The sequence below is a fragment of the Macrotis lagotis genome, chromosome 2, assembly GCF_037893015.1.
Source record: "Macrotis lagotis isolate mMagLag1 chromosome 2, bilby.v1.9.chrom.fasta, whole genome shotgun sequence".
In the NCBI taxonomy this organism is placed as follows: Eukaryota; Metazoa; Chordata; class Mammalia; order Peramelemorphia; family Peramelidae; genus Macrotis; species Macrotis lagotis.
The window spans coordinates 323,433,680-323,455,768 of record NC_133659.1 but is presented as its reverse complement, the minus strand read 5'-3'; the positions used below and the strand labels follow the sequence as shown (position 1 = coordinate 323,455,768).

At 39.3% G+C, this 22,089-nt stretch overlaps 1 protein-coding gene across 1 annotated transcript in view; it reads left to right on the top strand.

Moving 5' to 3' along the window:
- APPL2 (adaptor protein, phosphotyrosine interacting with PH domain and leucine zipper 2) overlaps positions 1-22,089 on the top strand; it is a 76,972-nt gene that overhangs the window by 2,755 nt on the left and 52,128 nt on the right. The window contains exon 2 of the mRNA XM_074226758.1: positions 12,171-12,269. Coding sequence (XP_074082859.1) covers positions 12,171-12,269 — 99 coding nt within the window. The remainder of the gene's footprint in view (positions 1-12,170; positions 12,270-22,089) is intronic.

Below are 22,089 nucleotides of genomic sequence, written 5' to 3'. Positions count from 1 at the left end.
TAAACAGTCTTTGAGGTTCTTTTTAGCTCTAGGTAAAATGAGAGGATTGGGCTAGATGACCTTTGAGGTACATTTCTGCTCCCTGTCTCTCTGTGTGTGTGTCTGCCTGTCTAACTCTGTCCTCTGTGTGTGTGTGTGTGTGTGTGTGTGTCTGTCTGTCTGTCTGTCATCTTAAATCATATCAGCTTCCCATATCTGTTTCCCTCCTCTATAAAAGTAAGAGGTTGGTCCAGAAATCCCTTCGAGCTTGAGATCTAGTAATCTATGCCCCTTTTCTGTCCAGAACCAAGGAGAAGGTGGGAATGAAAGACTTTGTGATCTGGGCAGGTGGAATGAACATTCCAGGTGGGAGGCAGGCAGAATTTGAATTCTTTTTCCAACTTTAGTCCTTATGTGTCAGCTGACCTCTCTATCTCACAGTTTCCCTATCTGTAACATGAAGGCAAAAACACCTGCCCCTCTACCTCATATAGTGGAATTTTATTAAAAAACAAAGTCTCTGAGCTCCCCAGATCCAAGGTGCTTCCTAGAGATAATAAATTAGCAGCAGAGAAATAGTGGATCCCAATTGAACGATCTCTCCCCAGGGTCCCTTTTACTGCTAGTCCATCTGGAAGTTTCCCAACAATATCCCATTATTGATGCTCAGGCCTCCATCCAGTGTCTTAACTTTTTCAGTGGTGGTGCAAAATTGGCCTGCTTTCCCTTAGCTGCCTTTAGCAAGAGTCTCTTCCTTTCATATTTGCTCATGGTCAAATGCTATCTCCCAAGATCATCTTGTCTGTCCTCACCTGCTCTCTACACCTACAGTCCATTGATACTCACCAAGTCCCTTCTGAGGCTATGCTGCTTTATGGCCAGATTCACTCAAGAATTTGCCAGAAGCCTTTTCTGATTTCCCTTCCCAAACAAACATGTATTTATGTTAGATCAGTCCTGTATGGACCCAGGGGTGTCATATTGTCTCTCCCAGTAGAACAAAAACTCTGTGCAAGAAGGAGGGGTAGTTTCATTTGCCATACTTGTATCCCCAGTCTATTTTATATATCTGATTATGTGTTTGCATGCATATGATATATATTCATTCTACAGATGAGGAAAATGAGGCAAACAAGATTACATGACTTGCCCACGGTCTCACAGTTTCTAAGTGTCTGAGACTGGATTTGAACTCAAGAAGAGAGTCTTCCTGACTTCAGGACGAGGACTCTATCACCTAGTTGCCCATATGCCTAACATAGCCAGTGCTTATTCAATTAGCATCACATAGTGCCTCAGCATTTGTTCAACATCATTATGATTACTATTTATTAAGCACCTCTCATGTCCCAAGTCTCCCTCATTGTCCTTCTGCCACTTACTAGCTGTGTGACCCCAGACAAGTTATTTTACTTCCCTGATTTTATTTATTTGCATCTATTCTCCTTCTATCTTGTATAAACCTATTTTTTTCCATGCTGTCTTCCCCATTTGACTTTCAGCTCTTAGAGGGCAGTAATCGTCTTTGCTTAATAAATACTTATTGGTTGGGTGATTAATTAATCCTCCTCTGTAAAATGCGATTAATAGTACAATTTATTATGTGCTTTGTAACTTTTAAAACATTATGGAAATGCTGGTTGCCATTGTTAATATTCTTTGCCATACTTTCCAATAGATCTAAGGATTTCTGTGATTTTTGGTGGTGACAAATTTATACTCAGTGTCCTAACTGTACCCCTTTCATAAAAAATCAATCAGTAAACACTTATTAAGTGCCTACTGTGTGCCACACACACAGATCTCTTCTATTTGTACTTCCATCAGTTTTCACATAACAAGCATATCTTGAAGGCTTTATTTTTTTTCATCCATTCATTTATTATGCTAAATGATGAGGACACAGAGGCAAAAAAATTAAATACTACTTTCTCTCTCTAGGGGGAAATAAAATCCAAAACTCTTAAGATCTATTAAGGAAATACAAGATCATTTAGGGGAGGAGGACCTAGCAGTTGGGTCTATTAGAAAGCCTTCTCATCAGAGATAGTCCTGGCCCTGAATCTTGAGGGAAGGGTGGGATTTTGAGAGAACAATAAAGAGGAAGGACTGGGTTCCAGCCAAAGTGAAGGCTAGTGGATATGGGAGATGGAAGGTTGCATTTGAAGAGCCAAAAGGCCAATTTGCCTGGACTAGAGAGTGCATGGAATAGAATAATGTTTAATCATTATAACAGCAACTATAATGGTTCAGTTAAAAAAAATCAAACCAAAATCAGGTGGGAACAGGAGGTGGTAACTGTCATTCCCCATCCTCCCTGTCTGCTCCTTCCATAAGGAAGTGAGCTAGTGAGACTGTAGGGAATAATCTTCTGGCATAAATTGACAAAACAACAAAAAACAAATATTTTATCTATCTGAGCAAAAGGTCATAGGACATTAAACCTAAAAGACTAAGAGCAGGAAAGTGATCTGTCCCCAAATCCTTTCTATCTGAATTTCATTGAGCAAGATGATAAGAATGAATTATAAATAACTATCAATCAATTGATATTAATTATCAATTATCAGCTAGGTGGTGCAGCAGATAGAGTGCTCAGGTCTTCCAGAGTTCAAATCCGGCCTCAGGCACTTAACTAGGTGTGTGACCCTGGTTAAGTCATGTAACCTTGTTTGCCTTAGTTTTCTCATCTGTGAAAATATATGAAAATATAAATAGCTATAATGCCTCTTTCACAACTCTGTAGCATGGAACAAAGACTAAATGTGTGTAATGTGCTTTATAAAACCTTTAATAGCTATGAGTGGTATCTATTAATTTTATAAGTTCTGGGTTTGCAGGTAAGGAAATCTAAGCACTTGTTAGATGACAGTTTATTATCTTTCTTACTCATCTGTGGAATGGGCACATTAATGACTACCTTTTATATGCAATTTTATACTCCAAATTATGTGTATGCATACATAAAATATCTATACACACACACACACCCAAAAAGGTTTTATACCTGTACAAAAAATCTTTTTGCTAGGATTACTTCAGATCAGGTCAGCTTGACAATAGTGAAATTGAATTGCATGCTCTATGTCAAGCACCTAGAATACAATGACAAAATAAAATATCCCCAGCCTTCAAGAATCTATTTATATTCTACTGGGCAATTATATGGTTTGCCCAGTGATATATACTTTGTATAAATATATGTGTGAACGCGTGTGAACATATAGACAAAGTAATTCAAAGTGATTACAAAAGAGATGGAACACTAAGAATGGAAACAAAATGATTCTCATATAAGAGGTGCTATCTGAGGTATGCACTGAAAGAAAAGGGAGATTCAGAGAGGAGGAAATGCTTCCTTTCCCATTCCCTCTTCATACTGATGCCTTCCCTCGATTGAGTATCTCTAATTTATCAAGGACTGTGGTTGTTCATCCTTCATTTTTGCAGAACACCAATGATATCATGGGCGATATCTTGATCTTGAATTAGATTTCAATGTGGCAGAGGTTGGCTAAATTTATCATGTTTGTGGACAGCTAAGTGAGTCAGTCAGGAAGACATGAGTTCAAACCCAGCCTCAGATACTTTGTAGTTGTGCGAACCTGGGCAAGTCATTTAATCCATCTTCTGTCAAATGAGCTGGAGAAGGAAATGGCAAGATGGCAAGTCACTCCAATATTTTTGCCAAGAAAACTCCAAAGTAGTGGGGATCATGTAGAGTTGGACATGACTAAAATGGTCAAACATCAAGAACAATATCCTCAGTACTTAGCATAGTGACATATTAGTCAGTACTCAATAAATTCTTGTCAACTTGACTTATAAAGTATTGGGGACGAACTAGACCAAGAATAATTGTTCTCTATTATGCCCATTATGTAGGTGGGAAGACTGAGATCTGAAGCATTCATGGTTTCCAGGCTAGCTGGTGGAGTCAGGTTATGTGAGATTCCTCACATAGCTTCAGCCACTAATCTCCTCTAAATATCCTGAAATAATCAAGGATTTTGGGGGGGTTTTGTTTTATTTTTAACTTTTCAATTGTAGTTCAAGGGAACTCAAAGACTGGAGAGTCATGGGTTTAGAGTTAGGAGCCCAAGATCAGGGAATGTGGGTTAGATCCTGCCTCTGAGGAAATCTTATCCATGTGACCTTGGGAGAGTCACAACCTCCCAGAGTCTCTGTATCATCCTCCACAGAATGAGAGACTTGGACCAGAAGAAGCCCCCAGAGGACCCTTCTAACTCTCTAACTCTATAATCCTGTGATCACCTTTTCACACTAAATTGGGAATCAGGAGCTCTGGGCTTTCATATTGACTATACCACTAATGAGCCATGTGACCTTGAAATCATTTTCTCATTTGCAAAATGGGAATGATGACATCTGCACCATCTACCTTCAAGATAAGTTGTGATAATCTTATGAGATCACATGAAAGGGGTCCTAGGGTTTGGTGCCAGTAGGGTGGGAGGGAGGCCATGGTTCAAAACTGGAAATATCAGAGCTAGGGAAAACCTTAGAATAAAAAATGCTGGAACTGGGAGGAACCTTAGAACATGGAATATCAGAGCTGAGAATAACCTTAGATAGACAATGTCAGATCTAGAAGAACCCTCAAGTTCATCTAGTGCAGCGGTTCTATTTAACCTGGGTACAGAGATACCCTTGAAGTCCATGGACAGATTTTTAAGGGGTCTGTGAAATCAAAGAGGAGGGGGAAAATGACATTTATTTTCATCAACCTCTAACTGAAATTTAATATTTCCTAAAGTTATTTAAGAGGAGATCTGTAGGTTTCCCCAGATTATCTAAGGGAGCTAAGACAAAAGGTTTAGAGTTCCTGATCCAATCCAAACTGAGGTCCACAGAGGGGGAAGTGGTAAATCTAGGCCCCTAAAGTGAAGAGGGCAAAGCCAAATGAAATGGATGTCCTCTAAGTTAAAAACTGAAGACCTGCCCAACTACAGGCAGCTAGGGACTTGTCTTGTGACTATAACTCACTATGTAAATGTAACCTTTGATTATAGTTTTCCTTAATAATGCTTGTAGTTGTTTTAGGACTCTTTTGTCTCCGAAGGGTGGAACCTCATTGTTTCTATTTAGGGATAGTTTATAATGGGTGTGAGTGTCCCTACTATAGAATGTACAGGATCCCTCCCTGTTTGTATGAATCTCTCCCAGTATGAGTTATGGCCTTTCTCATTTCCTTTCATGTCTGCCCGTTCTGGCCTCATTACTTCTCTCTGGGTTATTGCAATGCCTCCTCAATGTCCTTCTTGCCTCTGGTCTACGTCTTCTCTACCCAATTTATCAGTCTCCCCAAAATGGCTGAATTTAATTCCTAAAGCACAAGTCTGTATCACTGATCCTCTGGCTCCCTATTGCTTCTAAGATCTTCATATGATTCTGGTTTAGACAGAGGCTCCAGTCTGCCCAGACAGCAAGGGGAGTACAGGTACTGAGAACACTGGACCTTTATTAGTAATGGGACCCTGGACAGGTGACTCAACTTCTCTATGCCTCAGTTTCCTTATCTATAAAATGGTAATAATAATAATGGTATGTCTCTCTGGGTTGTTGTAAGGATCAAATGAGATACCAGTTGAACAGTGCTTTGTAAACCCTAAAATGCTATATAAATGTTAACTAGTAGTAATAGCAGTTGTACCTTTCTAGCCTTATTACACATTATTCCCTTTTCATGGACATTAGGGTCTAGTCAGGGGACAGCTAGGTGGCACAATGGATGGAATGCTGGGTCTGGAGTCCCAAAGACCTGAGATCAAATCCATCCCCAGACACTGTGTGACTCTGGGCAAGTCACTTCATCCTGTTTGCCTCAATTTCCTCATCTGTAAAATGAATTGGAGAAGAAAATGTATCTTTGCCAAGAAGATGCCAAATGGGGTCACAAAGAGTTAGACACAACTGAAATGGGCTAGTCAGGCTGGCCTATGTGCTGTTCCTCCCACATACATATTCCATTTGAGCTGGGGGGCTCAGTGAGTAGAGCACTTGGCCTGGAGTCTGGAAGATCCGAATTCAAATGTGACCGCAGACACTCACTAGCTGTGTGACCCTGGGCAGGTCACTTAACTTTACTTTCCCTTAATCCATTGGAGAAGGAAATGACAAACCAAATTTTGTCACAACCTTATTAGCTCTATGACCTTAGGCACAGAAATCACTCCATTTATTTTCTTCCTCTATCGAATGGACATAAGGAAACTTGAACTTCCTAACCACACAGGGGTATTATGAGGAAGATACTTCCCAAACCTGAAAACTTACAGAAACAGGATTTGGGTTTTTTTGCTTCAGCACAACCATATCTGTAATGTATTTTCCCTTCTCCTCAATGAAAAAGACCCCAGGAAAACTTGGTATGCCATCATGTGATTCTGACTCTTTTTTCCCCTCTCTTTGTATACATTGTTAGGTTTACATAGCCAGTATCCAGGCTGCAGATGGCTAACTAACTGTAGGAACATAAAATCTCTAGAGCAATGAAGCCAGGGACATACTGAATGGACACATTTTTCCTGTTTGGCAACATTCACTCCTGCATGTAATAAATCGAAATTTATGTCAACAAAGAAGGTTGGCATCCAGGGGGTCAATATTTTTTCAGCTATGGCAACTTAGGAAGAGTCAGATTTCTTGACCATGCTGAGGTGTGAGATACACATTGGTGGAGGGATGCCCCCCCCCCGGACCATGAAAATCATGGATCCTTGGAGTCTGGATAGAAATTAATAAGTCCTTACTTTTCACAATGACATTCATAGGATCATAGAGGTAGAAAGGACCTCGGACATACCAGGAAGTTACAAGATCATAAACTGAGAGCTGGAAAGACTTCAGGGGTCATCATTACAACGCTGTCCTTTTACAGATGAGTCTAAGACATAGTGACTTCTTCAAGGTCAGAAAGCAAGCTTTGAAACCAATTCTAGTGCTCTTTTTTTGTTGTTGATTTTTTTTTTAGGTTTTTGCAAGGCAATGTGGTTAAGTGGCTTGCCCAAGGCCATACAGCTAGGTAATAGTTAAGTGTCTGAGACCGGATTTGAACCCAGGTCCTCCTGACTCCAGGGCCGGTGCTCTATCCACTGCGCCACCTAGCTGCCCCTTTTTGTTGATTTTTGCAATGCAGTGGGGTTAAATTGTCCAAGGTCACACAGCCAGGTAATTATTAAGTATCTGAAGCTGAAGTTGACTCCTGAGTCCAGGGCTGGTGCTCTATTTACTTCACCACCTAGCTGCCTCTCTAGTGCCATTTCACCAATGCTCTGCTGCCCTCACACATTCAATTTAATCCAAATATTTGTTACACACCTCCCATGTACCTCCCTTGTGCCAGGAAGTGGAGATACAAAAAGAAAAACAAGATTCTCCCTATCCTCAAGAGGTTTCCATTCTTCTTGAAGGAAACAACATGTATTCAAATATAGAGAATAAAAAATGTCTTTATAGAGGAAGAGAAAAAATAAAGAAAATCTCTAATTCAGAAAAAATATTTTAGAGACAATTGGAGAATATTAATCTAACTCTAATAACTCTAAATGTGAATGGATTCAGCAATCCTACAAAATGAAAAGTGACAGATTTGCCAAGAAAACAAACCCACAATCTCTTATTTTTAAGAAACACATCTAAAAAGAAAAGATAATAACTAACAGTCACATTATGCTTTAACATTTGCAGTGCCCTATAGAGATACTCTCTTACTTGTGTTTCTTGACTAGATGGTAAGCATCTTGAAGTCAGGAAATGTTGCTTCACTTTGTTTTTGCATCTCCAATATCTTTCAAAAAAGAAGTATCTTAATCAAAACTTTTAGACCAGTTGAGCTTCATAATAGCCCTTTGAAGTAATACACAGACATTATCATGCCTATGTTACAAAAAGGGAAACTGAGACTTAAAGAAATTAATGGGATCTCACAGCCATTAAATGTCAGAGGTATGATTGAAACCCAGTACTTTGGGACACCAAGTCCAGCATAATCTGTATTATGCCATACTGTATATTGATGTGCATTAAGCAATTTGCAAACTTTAACACTATAAATGCTAGCTGTTATTACCATCATTTTAATTTTTTCTCTTGTTCTGAATCATAGCTGCTAATATTATGCAACCATACAATTGTGTGTCCTTCCCAATATAATGAAATAAGTCAGAGGCTGATTCATGAGGGAACACCCAAGTATTTCCTAGTAGATCAGAGAGAGGGGAATGTTGAGCTCTCTCTAGAGTCCTTTTTATTTTTAAATTGAAATAATAATGTACATTCATTTGAGTACTATTATTATTCATATTACATATTAATAGATTGTTTTGATTTCCTGTTACCTTCATTTCTTAATAGATTTCACTCTCTCTTCTACCTAGGCAGTCATCTCTTATAAGAAAGAATAAAGAAATAAAGGAGGTAAAGCATCTTAGAAAACTAGCCAACACCTAAATAAGTCCAGTATTCCACATCTGTAGCACTCCACCTTTTTTTTTTTTTAGCTTTTTGCAAGGCAAATGGGGTTAAGTGGCTTGCCCAAGGCCACACGGCTAGGCGAGCACTCCACCTTTTCAAAGAAAGGAAATAGGTACATTGTCATAGCTCTTCTTCAGGGTTAAGTCTGGGTCCCATTTCTGTTTCTGTTGTCTTCACAATATTGCTATCATTCTGTGTATTGTTTCACTTTGCATCAGTTCACCTAAGTCTTCCCATATCTTCCTCAAAATACTGCATTTAAAGGGCATCCAGGTAGGTGGGTTAGGTTTTGGGGATTTTTTTCTTTTTTTGCTTTATAAAAATATATGTCCCAGTCTCTCTCTCTAAATCTGGAGCTTTTATTTGACCAAGTCACACAACTGGTCTGTTTCAGAAGCAGGACTTGAACCCAGGCCTTCCTGATTTCAGGGCTAGCTTGCTCTCTATTATGTCATCTTGCCTTTTTTTTTTCAAGTTTATCTTAAAGTCTACCTCCTCTATGAAAATTTCCCTGATTCCCTTGGTTGGTAAAGATTAGACCTCTCAGTTGTACGTTTATAATTTGTCCTTTATCTCTCTAATTTCCCCATAAAGTTATCTCATATTATACATAAATTTTTTGTGCATTTATATAATAAGGCCTTATAAGTAGACATTGGAGGTACAGAAATGAGACAGAGAGTGAAACAGTTCCTACCCTCAAGGAGCTTATATTCTCATCTGGGGATACAATATAAAGATAGATATCTAGGTAGATAGCTCTATTTGAACTATATTTATGTATATGTCTATCTATATATTTATTGCTATATATTTATATTTATTACTATATATCTTTATATATTTATTGCTATATATACCTTTAATTGTATGGATGTATATATGAGTGGACATGGTGGTCAGGGCAAAATGTCGAGGTCTGTGAAGTCATGAGTTTGGTTAGTTACATCATAGGGCAAACTACTATGGATTTGATTATTATTCCCAGAAAAAGAATTAGAGTTCAGGGATAGGGATAGACAGCACAATGTCTAGAGTGGCCAAAACAAGTCATGGTCGGGTTAGTTATGGTTGCCTAGGTCATACCTAGAAGAATCTAAAACTAAGTTGATTAAGGCAACATGGATACGATGAGGATTTGGAGATATAACTTCAAATCTGATGTTACACGTTCATATGAGGTTCTTTGCCTCAGTTTTCCCAGCTGTAAAATGAAGGGGTATGATTTGATGTCCTATGAAAGTCCTTTTCATGGGGCAGCTAGGTGGCACAGTGAATAGAGCACCAGCCCTAGAGTCAGGAGGACTGAGTTCAAATCCAGTCTCAGACACTTAATGATTATTTAGTTCTGTGACCTTGGGCAAGTCATTTAACCCCAGTGTCTTACAAACCCCCCCCCAAAAAAAAAGACCCTTCTACCTCAAAATCCATGATGCCACGATACTCCAGGAAAATAGAAATGGTATAAGGAAAGGACTATTCCAGAAAGGAATTTACTTTCTACTGGGAGAATGAAACCTGTGATGTGTGTTTCATGATCACTAGATGATGCAGTGGACAGAGTTTTGGGCCAGGAATCAGAAAGATCTAAGTTCAAATCCAGTTTTAGACACTAATGCTATAACCCTAGGCAAGTTATTTAACTTTGTTTATCCCAGTTTCCGTAACAAAATGGTGATAATAACACCTATCTCAGAGGATTGTGGTAAGGATCAAATGTAAAGAATTTAATTTAGATGATACCTTGCACATATTCCTTCCTTCCTCCATGGTAATGTTCCTCAGTGGCTAGCACAGTATTTTGTATGTAGGAGATTAGCTGAATGAATGAATGAATGAATAAATCATAATTACCAACATTTATTTAGTTCAACTTTTTGTCCTTTCATCTAGTTAATAGGCAACTATTAAGTGACCACTCTGTGCAAAGCTGCTAGTGACACTTTCAAAATGACTTTTCCACATTAAGAATAGTCTCATTCTTGTCCTTTTGTCTCTAATGCCTCTTCCATGTCTGATTAATTTGTAAATGAATTTATGGATTATTTTTGGTTTTGTCTCACTTAAATTGACCCCTTGACCCTCTCAGAGAGCTATCCCATAGAATGAAGAATTTTTTTAAAGAAAAGGAGGAGGGGGCACCTAGGTGGCACAGTGGATACAGCACTGACCCTGGAGTCAGTCAGGAGGACCTGAGTTCAAAACTGATCTCAGACACTTAATAATTGCCTAGCTGTGTGACCTTGGGCAAGTCACTTAACCCCACTGCCTTACAAAAATAAAAAAAAAATCAAGAAGACACCTTGAGGCTAGCTATAAAAATGTACTTCTTCAAAGAAAAGGAGGAAAAGCAATCTGCAGGATATATTGCTTTTATGTATGTATGTAGTTTTGGAATGAAACAAGTATTTTTTAAAAAATGTTAATGTCTTTTTCCAAATCCATTGATCTCACACCTCTGCAGAAAGGTAGGGTAGGGTGATGTTTTATAGCTCTAATTTAGAGTCATAATTATTCTTTGTAATTACACAACATTCCCTTTTCATTGTTTTACAGTTGGGTCCAATTTAATGGTCAAGTTTGTAAACTCAGTCCATGAATGTGGGCCAAAAAGATCAATGGAAAGAGTGAGGGGCAGATTTAGGCTCAATTTTAGGGAAAAACTGACATTTAACCTGTGGAGTGGACTTCCTGGGAGAGAACGAGCTCCCCATCTCCAGAGGAGTTTGATGATCTTTGCCCAAGTACAGCTTGGACAGAATGGCCTGGGAGGCTCCACCCATTTTTGAAGTCTCCTGAATCTTGGAAGAGGTCTGTAACGGCAGACTCGCAGCCAGATGGTGGGTTTATGGGCTGATTACACATAGCAGGCACTCAGGCCCTGATTACCCTCCTCAGGTACCCAGACTGAATCGATAATGAACTCTTTCTTTGGACTGGCAGGTGGGACTCTCCTTGTCACACCAGGTGGATTGGATGAACCATCCTGGGGCTTGGATCAAGTTAGGTCAGCCAGCAGGCCTCTCCTAATTTTAATCCCCTTCAAATGTGATTTTCTTCTCTTCTTTGGTGCTCACAGCTGATGTTCATCTCTTATTCCTTCTTCCCATGTGCTATATCCTGGAAATTAAACAGAGAGCTCTAAATTAACAGTCCTGGAGTTTGTTCCCACTGATGTCAGGAGCAAAAGGATCAAGGAAAGATTCAAGGTTTGGCAGACAACATCCTCCCAGCCCTATGTCTGCTTGTAATGACGCCAGTGTATTTTTTCCAAAGTGATGCTGAAAAAAAAACTCCAAAATCTTGTGATTTTTCAAAACAATAGGATACAATGCAAAGGGCATGGGATTTCCATCCAGAGGACTTGAGTTTCAGTCCCAGCTTTTGTATTTATTATCTGTGTGGTCTTGCCTGCTCTGAACCTCGGTTTCCTTCCCTATAAAATTATGAGGTTATATGTCATATATAGCTTGCTTTCTCAGTGAGAAGGAGGAAGTTGAAAGAAATGGAGAGAATTTGGAACTCAAAAAGTCTTCAGAAACCAATGTTAAAAACTGTTTTTGTATATAATTGGGGGAAAAATAAAATATTCAAAATTTCTAAAATCAAAATGATGAGATTGGACTCCAACAGCCCTGATCTTGCAGACCTATGACTAAAACCATCCTCGTTTTCTTTTTTCTCTTTTCTCCCAGACTCGTTCCTTATTGAGTGTCTTTGAAGAAGATGCCGGGACCCTCACGGACTATACAAATCAGTTGCTTCAGGCCATGCAACGAGTTTATGGAGCCCAGGTATGATGGTCTCACATTTCTGATAAGATCTGAACCAATGCTTTCTTGTGCTCTTTTTGCTCACTAACTTTGGGAGATCTTCCAGAAGTCTGCCTAAAACTAACATTTTAGAAAAGGGAATCAAATTTTTATTTCCCCCCCCCCCCAATTATATGGAGAACATTTGTAAAATTCATTTTTAAATATTCTGTATTCTAAATTCTCTCTCTCTCCCCTCTCCTTTCCTTGAGAAAGCAGGCAATTTGATGTGGATTATACATGTGTGGTAGCCATGTTGCAAAAGAAAACACAGACCAAAAGAAAATCTGTTTTCAGACTCCATCAGTTTTCCTCTGGAGGTGGATAGCAGTTTTCATCATAAGTCCTTTGGAACTGTTTTGGATCATCGTATTGCTAAAAACAGTTAAACCACTCATAATTGGTCATTTGTAAAGGGAGTCTAATTTACCTTTTATCTCTCTCCTTCCCCCCAAAAAACCTTGAGAATACTTTAATTTGATTGAGATTATAGAATCTTAGCTCCAGAGCTGGAAGGGACCTCAGAGGCCAATTGGGTCATTTTACAGATTAGGAAATTGAGATTCAAGGAAATGACTTGTGCAGGATCACATAGAAACTAAGTGTCTGAGGCAGGATTTGAAGCCAGGTTGTTCACTGAACTCTGACTTTTCCCTGTACTATTCTGCCTCTTCTTGTAAAATGGGAGGGTAGAGTCTAGATTATTTGATTTTCAAGGTTTCTTCCAGTTCTAAATCTAGCAAATACTAAAGGGGACATATTGGGGTCACCTAGTCCAATGTCCTCATTTTACAGACAAGGAAACTGAGGCTGAAAGTTTATGGCTAGGTGGCACAGTGGATAGAGCACTGGCCCTGGAGTCAGGAGGACCTGAGTTCAAATCCGACCTCAGACACTTAATAATGACTTATCTGTGTGGCCTTGGGCAAGCCACTTAACCCCATTTTCTTGTCAAAGAAGCTAAAAAGAAAAAGTTTAAGTGATTTTCCTATATTCACAAAGGAAGTAATTAGAACCAAAACTTACAGGTTCAATAACCTTAGACATAGATCTAAGATTTTTGAGGACTGCCCCCAGTTTCTCTTTTCTACAAACAAAACACTTCCTGATGGGGGTGGGGGAAGTTGCTAAAAAATGAATGTAAGTATTTTTTAAACAATCAGAAGAATTCATATGACAAAAAATCTTTCTAGCAGCACTTTTTGTGGGATCAAAGAAATGGAAACCAAGCAAATGCCCATTGATTGGAGAATGACTTATCACATGGTGGTAAATTACTTCACAGTAAGAAATGGTGACTATGTGGCTACAAATGCAAAGGCTATTTCAGATTGCTTTGTGTCAGGATGAGGGGGGAGGTAGGCAGGGAGGGAGAAAAATTGTAAAATTCAAGACATTGTAAAAAACTGATTAGTAAAATTACCATTATATATAGTTGAAAAAACAAATAAAATATTTATATTTAAACAAAGGAAAAATGAAATAAGGATTATGATGAATGCAGAGAAGATTGTGAAGATTTATATGAACTGATGCAATGTGAATTGAGGAGAACTAGGGAAACAATATACATAATGACAACAATGCAAATGGACTTAAACCAATAGCCCCAAACAACTAAAACTGAAGGCTGGCAAATTAAAATGACTAAGTTTGATCCCCACAGAAGAGATATGAGGAAGTGTATTCTTACTTCCATTTGCAGAAGTAAGAGATTATCAATGTGTGTGAATCACTACATAAAATTTCAGACTTGGTCAATGGATTGCTTTTGCTAAACTGGGCTCTTTTTACTTTTTACTTTTTTTTCTTTTTTATTATAAGTGATCTATATATTATATATATATATATAATACATACACACATTATATATATATGTATAATATCAGTAAAAAATACAAGGAAAATCATAACTAGGCCAGGGTGATTTGGATCTTATTCTAGAACATCAAAATTTGGAGGGATCCATTAATTCAGCAACCCTGCCAACTCAGGGATTTGTCAGCTTAGGTAGAAAAAAATTGAACATGGCCTTTTGGGGAAGAATAAGGGGTTGAAATAGGAAGCTTCCACATTGCACCCTCAAAATGTTCTCGGGTCACCCTTCATGGGATTGGGTTTTTGGTGTCTCCCTCTGTACTTGTGCAACACTTTTATCCTCAGAACTTGCTCTGAGGGATTATTTGATGCTGCTTGCCCTGGTCAGAAAAAGTTCAATATGTCCCTGGTATGTTTGTGTATTTCTTTTACCTGAAAATATTGGAATTGAAGCTTAATAGATTTGCAGTTCCATATGCAAATGTCTTTTTCTTTGCACTATGTTATAGAAATGTTGGTCCATAAATGAAAATAAAAGATAGAGAAACTGAATTTTGGGTTCAGTATGGTTCCTTTTATCCAATGCACAGTAATGATCTTGACAAAATGGAAAAAAAAAAGAGAGATATGAGCATCATTTTCCATTCCTACCCAGGACTACAAGACTGGCACTATGCAAATTCTCACATTTCTCCCATCTCTCCTTTCCCTTCCTCACTGAGAGCCTCCAGAGAAATTCTACATGGTCTGTTATTCCTTCTGGAGTGTTTGAGTCTGGCTTATGATTTCATTAGCTCAAACAAGTCTCAATGAGGAAATTCTCTCTCCTACTACAAGTCAATGGATGTCTGCTCAGCAACTCGGTATCTTGAGATATCTTGAGGAGGTTAAGTAACGGTCCTTTCCATTTCATTCCATAATATTGATTTTGTTTACTGCCCCAGAGTCCCATATTTGTTTACTATCCTTGTATCAGAGAGGCAGCAGAGGAGAAAGTAGGATAATGCCATGTCATTCCCCCCTTGGCTCTCTTCCTCAAGCTCTGAGAAGTGTGATCAGACCAACACTGCCAAAATAGTCCTCCACGGTCATAACTCCCCTCTGGAGGTTTTCTACCCCCATTAGAAGTAATCTCCTTGAGGACAGGGATTACCCTGCTTGCTTATCTTTGAGTACAGTATATGGAATATGGTGAAAATGTAATAAATGCTTTTTTCATTTTCAGTTTGAGGACTACTGTCTATACACTACCGATTTAGGCAGTTTTTAATCATTATAGACTTATTATCAAGATGTTAGTAATTACCATTAGTAATATTTAAAAGATATTTAATTATAATTATAATAAAATATGTAACAGCAGGATGCTTAGCTCATAAGAGAATTTATTAGCTCAGAAATTCTCTTTTAAGGGTAATTTAGATTAAAACTGAAATAGCTATATGAAAACAACATAGCAGACTCAAAACTGACCTGGCACTGCCTATAACGAACTGTGCTATTTAACTGACCTGGTACTTCCTATAACTAGCTGTGCAGTCTAAAGCAAGTCACTTGACCTCTCTGCGTCTCAGTTTTCTTAATCTGTAAAATGAGAGAATTTCAGTAAAAGACCTCCAAGGTCCCTTCTGACTGTGGGTCTCTGAGCTGATGATCCTTAGTCAGTTCCCTGCTCTCTTGGCATCATTATCCTCATCTGTAAAATGAGAGGATTAGACTGGATTCTCTCCAAGATATCAGCCCACAATCCTATAAAAAAATGCTTCCTTCCCTGGCTTCTTCACTGAGTTACGGTGAGGCTCAAATGAGATCCTGTGTGTGTGTGAAAACAAGAAAAAGTCTCAACTGCTATGCGTAAGTGATGTGTGATTATTACTGACTTTGTGAGAAAGTGAGATGCGATCTCTTGAAAGAAGAGAAAAGAAGTCAAAATTTTCTAGCTTAATGATAGAACAGTCATTAGGAGGCAGGATGGGGTAGTGGATAGAGCATAGGATTCCCCCTACTCTAGAAAGACCCAAATTTGAGTCTTGTCTCTGATACCTTCTAATCAGTCAACAAACCTTTTTAAGTTTTTACAGTGTGCCAGGAAGTTTACTAAGCCTTGAGAATACAAAAAAAGGTAAAAATAGTCCCTGATCTCAGGAAATTTACACTCTAACTGGAGAGAAAACAGGAATATATAAGAAGTATCCAGAGTAGATGGAAGACTATCTCTGAGAGGAAAGCCTTAGCAGCTGGGCGGGGGGGACCCTGAGCTGGTTTCCCACAGAAGGAGGAATTTGAGTTTTGAAGGAAGCCAGAGAAAATAGATGACTTCAGGCATGGCAGAGAATCCATGCAAAGGCTCGTAGACAGAAAATGACACATCCATTCTGAGGATCTGCAAGCAGGCTAATAACATCATTGGGAGTATGGAAGATAAGAATACCGCTTCCTGGGGAAAAGCTGGGTGTAAGGGGCTTTAAATGCCCAACAGAATTGTGCTTTTGATTGGGAGCCCATTAAGCAGGGAGGGGAATATAATCAGACCTACATTTTAGAAAGATAACCATGGGGGCAGCTGGGTGGTGCAGTGAATAGAGCACCAGCCCTGGAGTCAGGAGGACCTGAGTTCAAATCAAGACTCAGATACTTAATACTTAGCTCTGTGACCTTGGGCAAAGTCACTTAGCCCCATTGCCTTGCCAAAAAAAAACTAACTAAAAAAAGGAAACTGTTGCTTTTCAATTAAGAGACCACGAGCACCTAAATTTGTGTCTGTGTGAGGAAAGGGAAAGGAAATGGATATGAGTAATATTGTGAGAGTAGATATGACGAGATATGGCATTGATTTGATCTATAGAGAGAATAAAAGAGAAGTGCCAGTTTGGCACCTAGATTGTGAGTCAGATGCCCGAGAGCATGGTGGTCCTCCCAACAGTAACAAGGAAAGGTTTGAGAACCCTGGACAGCTCACTGAACCGAGATCATGATCCTTAATGTCCCTACTTCTCTAGACTGTCATAGGCAAATGCACCACTATCTGCAATAGTGTTTTTCAGACTTTTAGGTCTGTAAAAATGGCAGAAAAAAAATGACTGTTGTTATAATGAAGACCGATTGAACTGATTTTTGGCACTACATGCATCTAATACCGCTTTCTGCTAATAATTCATTCCATTTTGACGCCATGGCTCATCTCCCCCTCAGTAGGCAGCATAGTCAGACCTAAATGCTTTCATTCATTTTTTTAAAAGATGGGTCATTTTTTTGGTGCATAGATTTCTGTACAATTACCACGAATTTTATTGCTGCTGTTCAGTCACGTTCAATTCTTCATGACTCATTTGTGGTTTTCTTATCAAAGATACTGGAGTGGTTTGCCATTTGAGAAACTGAGACCAATGGGGTCCAGTGATTTGCCCAGCATTACACAGCTAGTAGGTGTTTAAGGTCGGATTGGAACTCAGGAAGATGAGTCTCCCTGACTCCCAGACCAGCAATCTAGGCATCCCCTGGTTGTCCATTTCCCATGAATGGCCTAAATAAATAGCAACATGGAAGTCATTATCAGGAGGCCAACAACATATATTTTGCTGTTGTTCACTATCCCAGTTTCCAATGTTGCTGCTCATCTCTTACAAAGCTACCAAATGATATTCCTAAAACACAGGTCAGATCGGCACCCCTGTCTCCCCACTCCCAAAACTCTCCCAATAAGTACAACTCATAGGCTCGGAGAGATTCCTAGAGCACTGACAGGAAGTTTCAAGGCAGAATATTTACATTTTCAGAGGAAAGAAAAAGCCAACACTAGAGAGATACAACCCACCTTTCCAGTTATACTTCCTAATATAGCTCCTTTTACCCACTCACTATCACAACCATCTCACAGTTAGTCTCCCTTCCCCCTCCCCTGGACTGAAATCCACTTCTTCCATGCTGCCACCTTGGAGAATACCATGCTTCCTTCAAAGATCAGATAAGGATACCGTAGACCTTTCCTGAGCCTCAGTGGTCCCTTCTCTCCTCCCATTGAAATCATTTAGTTCACTTTGTAAAGGTGTTGTATTTATTTATTCGAATGTTGTTCACTGCCCCCACTAGAATATAATCTTGAGGGGAGGGGCTCCTTTGTTTTTTTTTGTCATCATATCATAGTAGCTGCTGCTTCATAAATTCTCTGAATTTCATTTAGCTCAGTGACTTTAGTCTTGAAATCTAATGATTTCTAATCAACTTGGAGACCTAGAAATCTCAGAATGCTCTCTTCCAGGCTCTGGATCCTTCCCAAGAGCCTCCAGTCCCCATTTCTACCACTGCCTCTGGCCTTAACCTGGTTATGTCTAAACACCCACTTCAGCATTTGTTTCCTTTGGACCAGAAGCTTGAGTTTGGCCAAAAATGAAGCGGGGTTTGCATTCCAAGAGACTGGAGCTCAGAGCACATGACTTTCACATGGGCTTTCTCTTTGGCCAAAGACCTCCCTCCCTCCTGTCTCTAATTTTCATGCAGAGGATGTCAGGGAGACTGTCTAATCCCAGCTGCCAACCTCGATGAACAGCCTGGAATAGTCATGGGAACAGAGGCATCAGAATCAACTGCATTTGGATCTCGATTTTTCCATTTGGAACTTAGGGTCCCTTCTTTGATCCATTTGTTTAAAAATGGGTTTCTTTTATCCAGACAGACCCTCTGAATTTGACTTAATTTCTTTTAGTGTCCCCACCCTCCCCTCCCACCCCAGTTACAATTTTCTTAGTTAGTTGTTGCTTCACTCTACCGATTCACTGAAATGTATTCTGAATCAATTCCCATCTCTCTTCCCTTTCCCATGTTCCCAATATATTTACAAACCACCTCTGGAACTTTTTTTTTTTAGGTTTTTGCAAGGCAAATGGGGTTAAGTGACTTGCCCAAGGCCACACAGCTAGGTCATTATTAAGAGTCTGAAGTCAGATTTGAACTCAGGTACTCCTGACTCCAGGGCTGGTGCTCTATCCACTGGAACTTTTTAGAAAAGAAAATTAGGCATTTAGGAAAGACTTCGGTGAATAGATGCAGAATGAAGTGAGCAGAACCAGAAAAATAATGACCATAATAACAACAACAATAAAAACAGAAAGAAAAAAACAATAAAACAAAGGAAAAGAGGTAGGAGAAAGAATGGCCCCTGGCTCCTTTGCAGAAATGGAAGATTCTATATCTGGAGCAGAACAGAGAATCAGATTTTTTTTTTCAGATTGTTAATTAGTTTGCTAGACTTTTTATTTTCTTTATTTTCTTATTTGTTATTAGAAATTACCCTCTGGGAAGGTTAAGAGGGATGAATATTTTGGGAAATGTAGGTAATAAAAATATATCATTTAAAAAATTTTCATTCAAACTTTTATAAGGGTAATAATGTTTATCCTTCATTTTTGAAGAAGGCCACAACTTCATGGAAGTGATGCCATGACAATCCTGTGAATTGGATTTGAGTGGTGGGGGGGATGTACTTAGGTCATTAGCCTCACTGCCTCCTCCAGAGTCATCTGGGTCCGGTGGCCAGATATGGATCAGGACGACTGGAGATGGCCTTGGATGCGAGGCAATCAGGGTGAAGTGACTTGCCCAAGGTCACACAGCTAGTAAGAGTTAAGTGTCTGAGGTTGGATTCAAAGTCCTGTCCTCCTGGCTGACAGAGCCCTGGCTCTATCCACTGTGCCATCCAACTGGCCCCTATAAGAATATATTTGTCTGGTATGATAGAAAAAAAGGTCACTCTCTGACTTGGGAATCAGAAGAAGTAGATTCAAAAGTCATTTAGCTTTTCTGGACCCGTTTCTCCCTTTGCCATATTACAGGACTGAGGTGTCTTCTCTCTCCAAATCTTTGAGCTTTATGATCAGTTTTATCTTGGAGAAGCAGCTCAGCACAGAGGGTAGAAAACCAAAGTAAGGAGGACCTGGGTACAAGTCCTCTCCCTCCATGTGCTGGATGTGTGACCCTAGACAAGTTCCTTTACTTCTCTAAGCCCCAGGCACCTCTGTACTAGCTGAAGTACAGTTTCTTTTATTCTTAGCTCCTGATATATAAAATTTGCTTGATGAGTGATCACTGATTAGTAAAAGGATATTTTTGACCAGCAGTTCCTGATGCTTTCTTTTGGAGGCAATTGGAGATAAGTTGCCCAGCTCGTGTCTGATGCAGATTTGAACTTAGTTCCTGTGCCACCTAGCTGCCCCCTTTTCCTTTGCTTTTGAAAGGAGGATTAGATACCATACAGTGGACGGAGCCCTGGATCCAGGGCAAAGAAGACCTGAATTCAACTTTCACCTCAAACATTAGCTGTGTGACTGTTCCTCATCTGTAAAATGGACACACACTGGAGAAAGAAATGGCAAACAACTCTATCCCAATATCTTTGCCCCCCCAAAACTAGGTAGACAAAACGTCCAAAGGGTCTTTTAGAGTGGGACATGATTAAATGACTGAACAAATATAACATTGAAATCACAACTTCCAGACTAAAACAAATAATAAACTTCTAATCACTCTGACAACAATAACAAACTAAGGCTAAACTATTGTTTCACTCTATTTTTATTTTGACTTCTTAAATTAAAGAAAATCAGGGTGAAATAATGGATAAAGAATCCGATTTGGAGTCCCCCAAACCTGGGTTCAAATCTTTCCTCTGACACATAGAGTACAAGGGTACAGAGACACATGGGTAAGGTACTAACTTCTCACTATGCCAAGCGGCCAGTCCTCTAACACTAAGAGAAATAGAGGTGCTGGTCTGCTTCTTTGGGGGAGCTTCTCTGGAAATTCTCTACTCCAGAGGCTCCCAATTTTGTTGTTGTTCAAGAGCCCTTTGCAACAACGACAAAAATGTCTTGTGACTCAGGTGTACTTAATTTATTACTCATAATATTCGGCATTTATTAATTGCTTAAGGCATCATTAAAATATTTTTCTTCACTAACCTCTTGGATGAACACTAAATGGAAACCAATGCCCAACTCTGAGGAAATCCCTAGCCTGGACCTAAGAGGACCTTGCCCACTGAAGACTCAATAAATTCTTGCATTACTGAATTCATACAGGCAAAAGGCAAGCATTTATTAGACTCCAACTATGTTCTGGGCCCTGAAGTAGTCAATTAATAATCATGCATTTATTAAGCACCTTCTATATATCACATGTTGTGCTAATGTTCTTCATCCTTTGTTCTCCAAGAGGATTAACAAATGTGCTAAGGCCTGATCCCCAAAAAAAAAAAGTTTATAACCTCGAGGAGTTCATAATATTTATATATTGGAATATGTGTATCAAAAATGTATGTTTTAGTAGATGTATAGTTTTGGGAAGACTGGAGAGTTTAATCAGGACAAATTAAAAATTTCTCAATCTTTTTCATTTGTATGATTTAGTCTAAAAACAGGAAGAAGAATAAAGTGAGGAAAGGTTGAGTCTTTTAGGTGTTAGGAGTCAGTTGGTGGGAAATTCTAGAGATGACTTGGTTTCCCATCTAGAATTTCCTGGAGCTTCAGAATCTTTCATTGCCTGGGGTCAGGGCTCTTCTCAATCCATTATTGAGAGATTCCAAGGTTTAGAGGATCATGACTTCATAGATTGAGACCTTGAAGGACATGAGAAACCCTCTAGTCCACCCCACCCCCCAATTTTACAGGTGAAGAAACTGAGGGCAGTTAGGTGGCACTGTGATTAGAACACTGGGCTTGGAGTCAGAAAAACCTGAGTTTAAATCTGGTCTCAGACCCTTGCAAGCTGTGTGACCCTAGACAAGTCACATTAACCCTGTTTGCCTCAGTTTCTTCATCTGTCAAATAAACTGGAGACGGAGGTAGCAAACCACTGGTACATAACAGTACTGGTACATTAACAGACTGGTACATAACCACCAGTATCTTTGCCCAGGAAATCTCAAATGGGGTCATGAAGAGCTGGACACAACTGATAACAACTTTACGGCAGCCAACTGAGGTTTAGACAT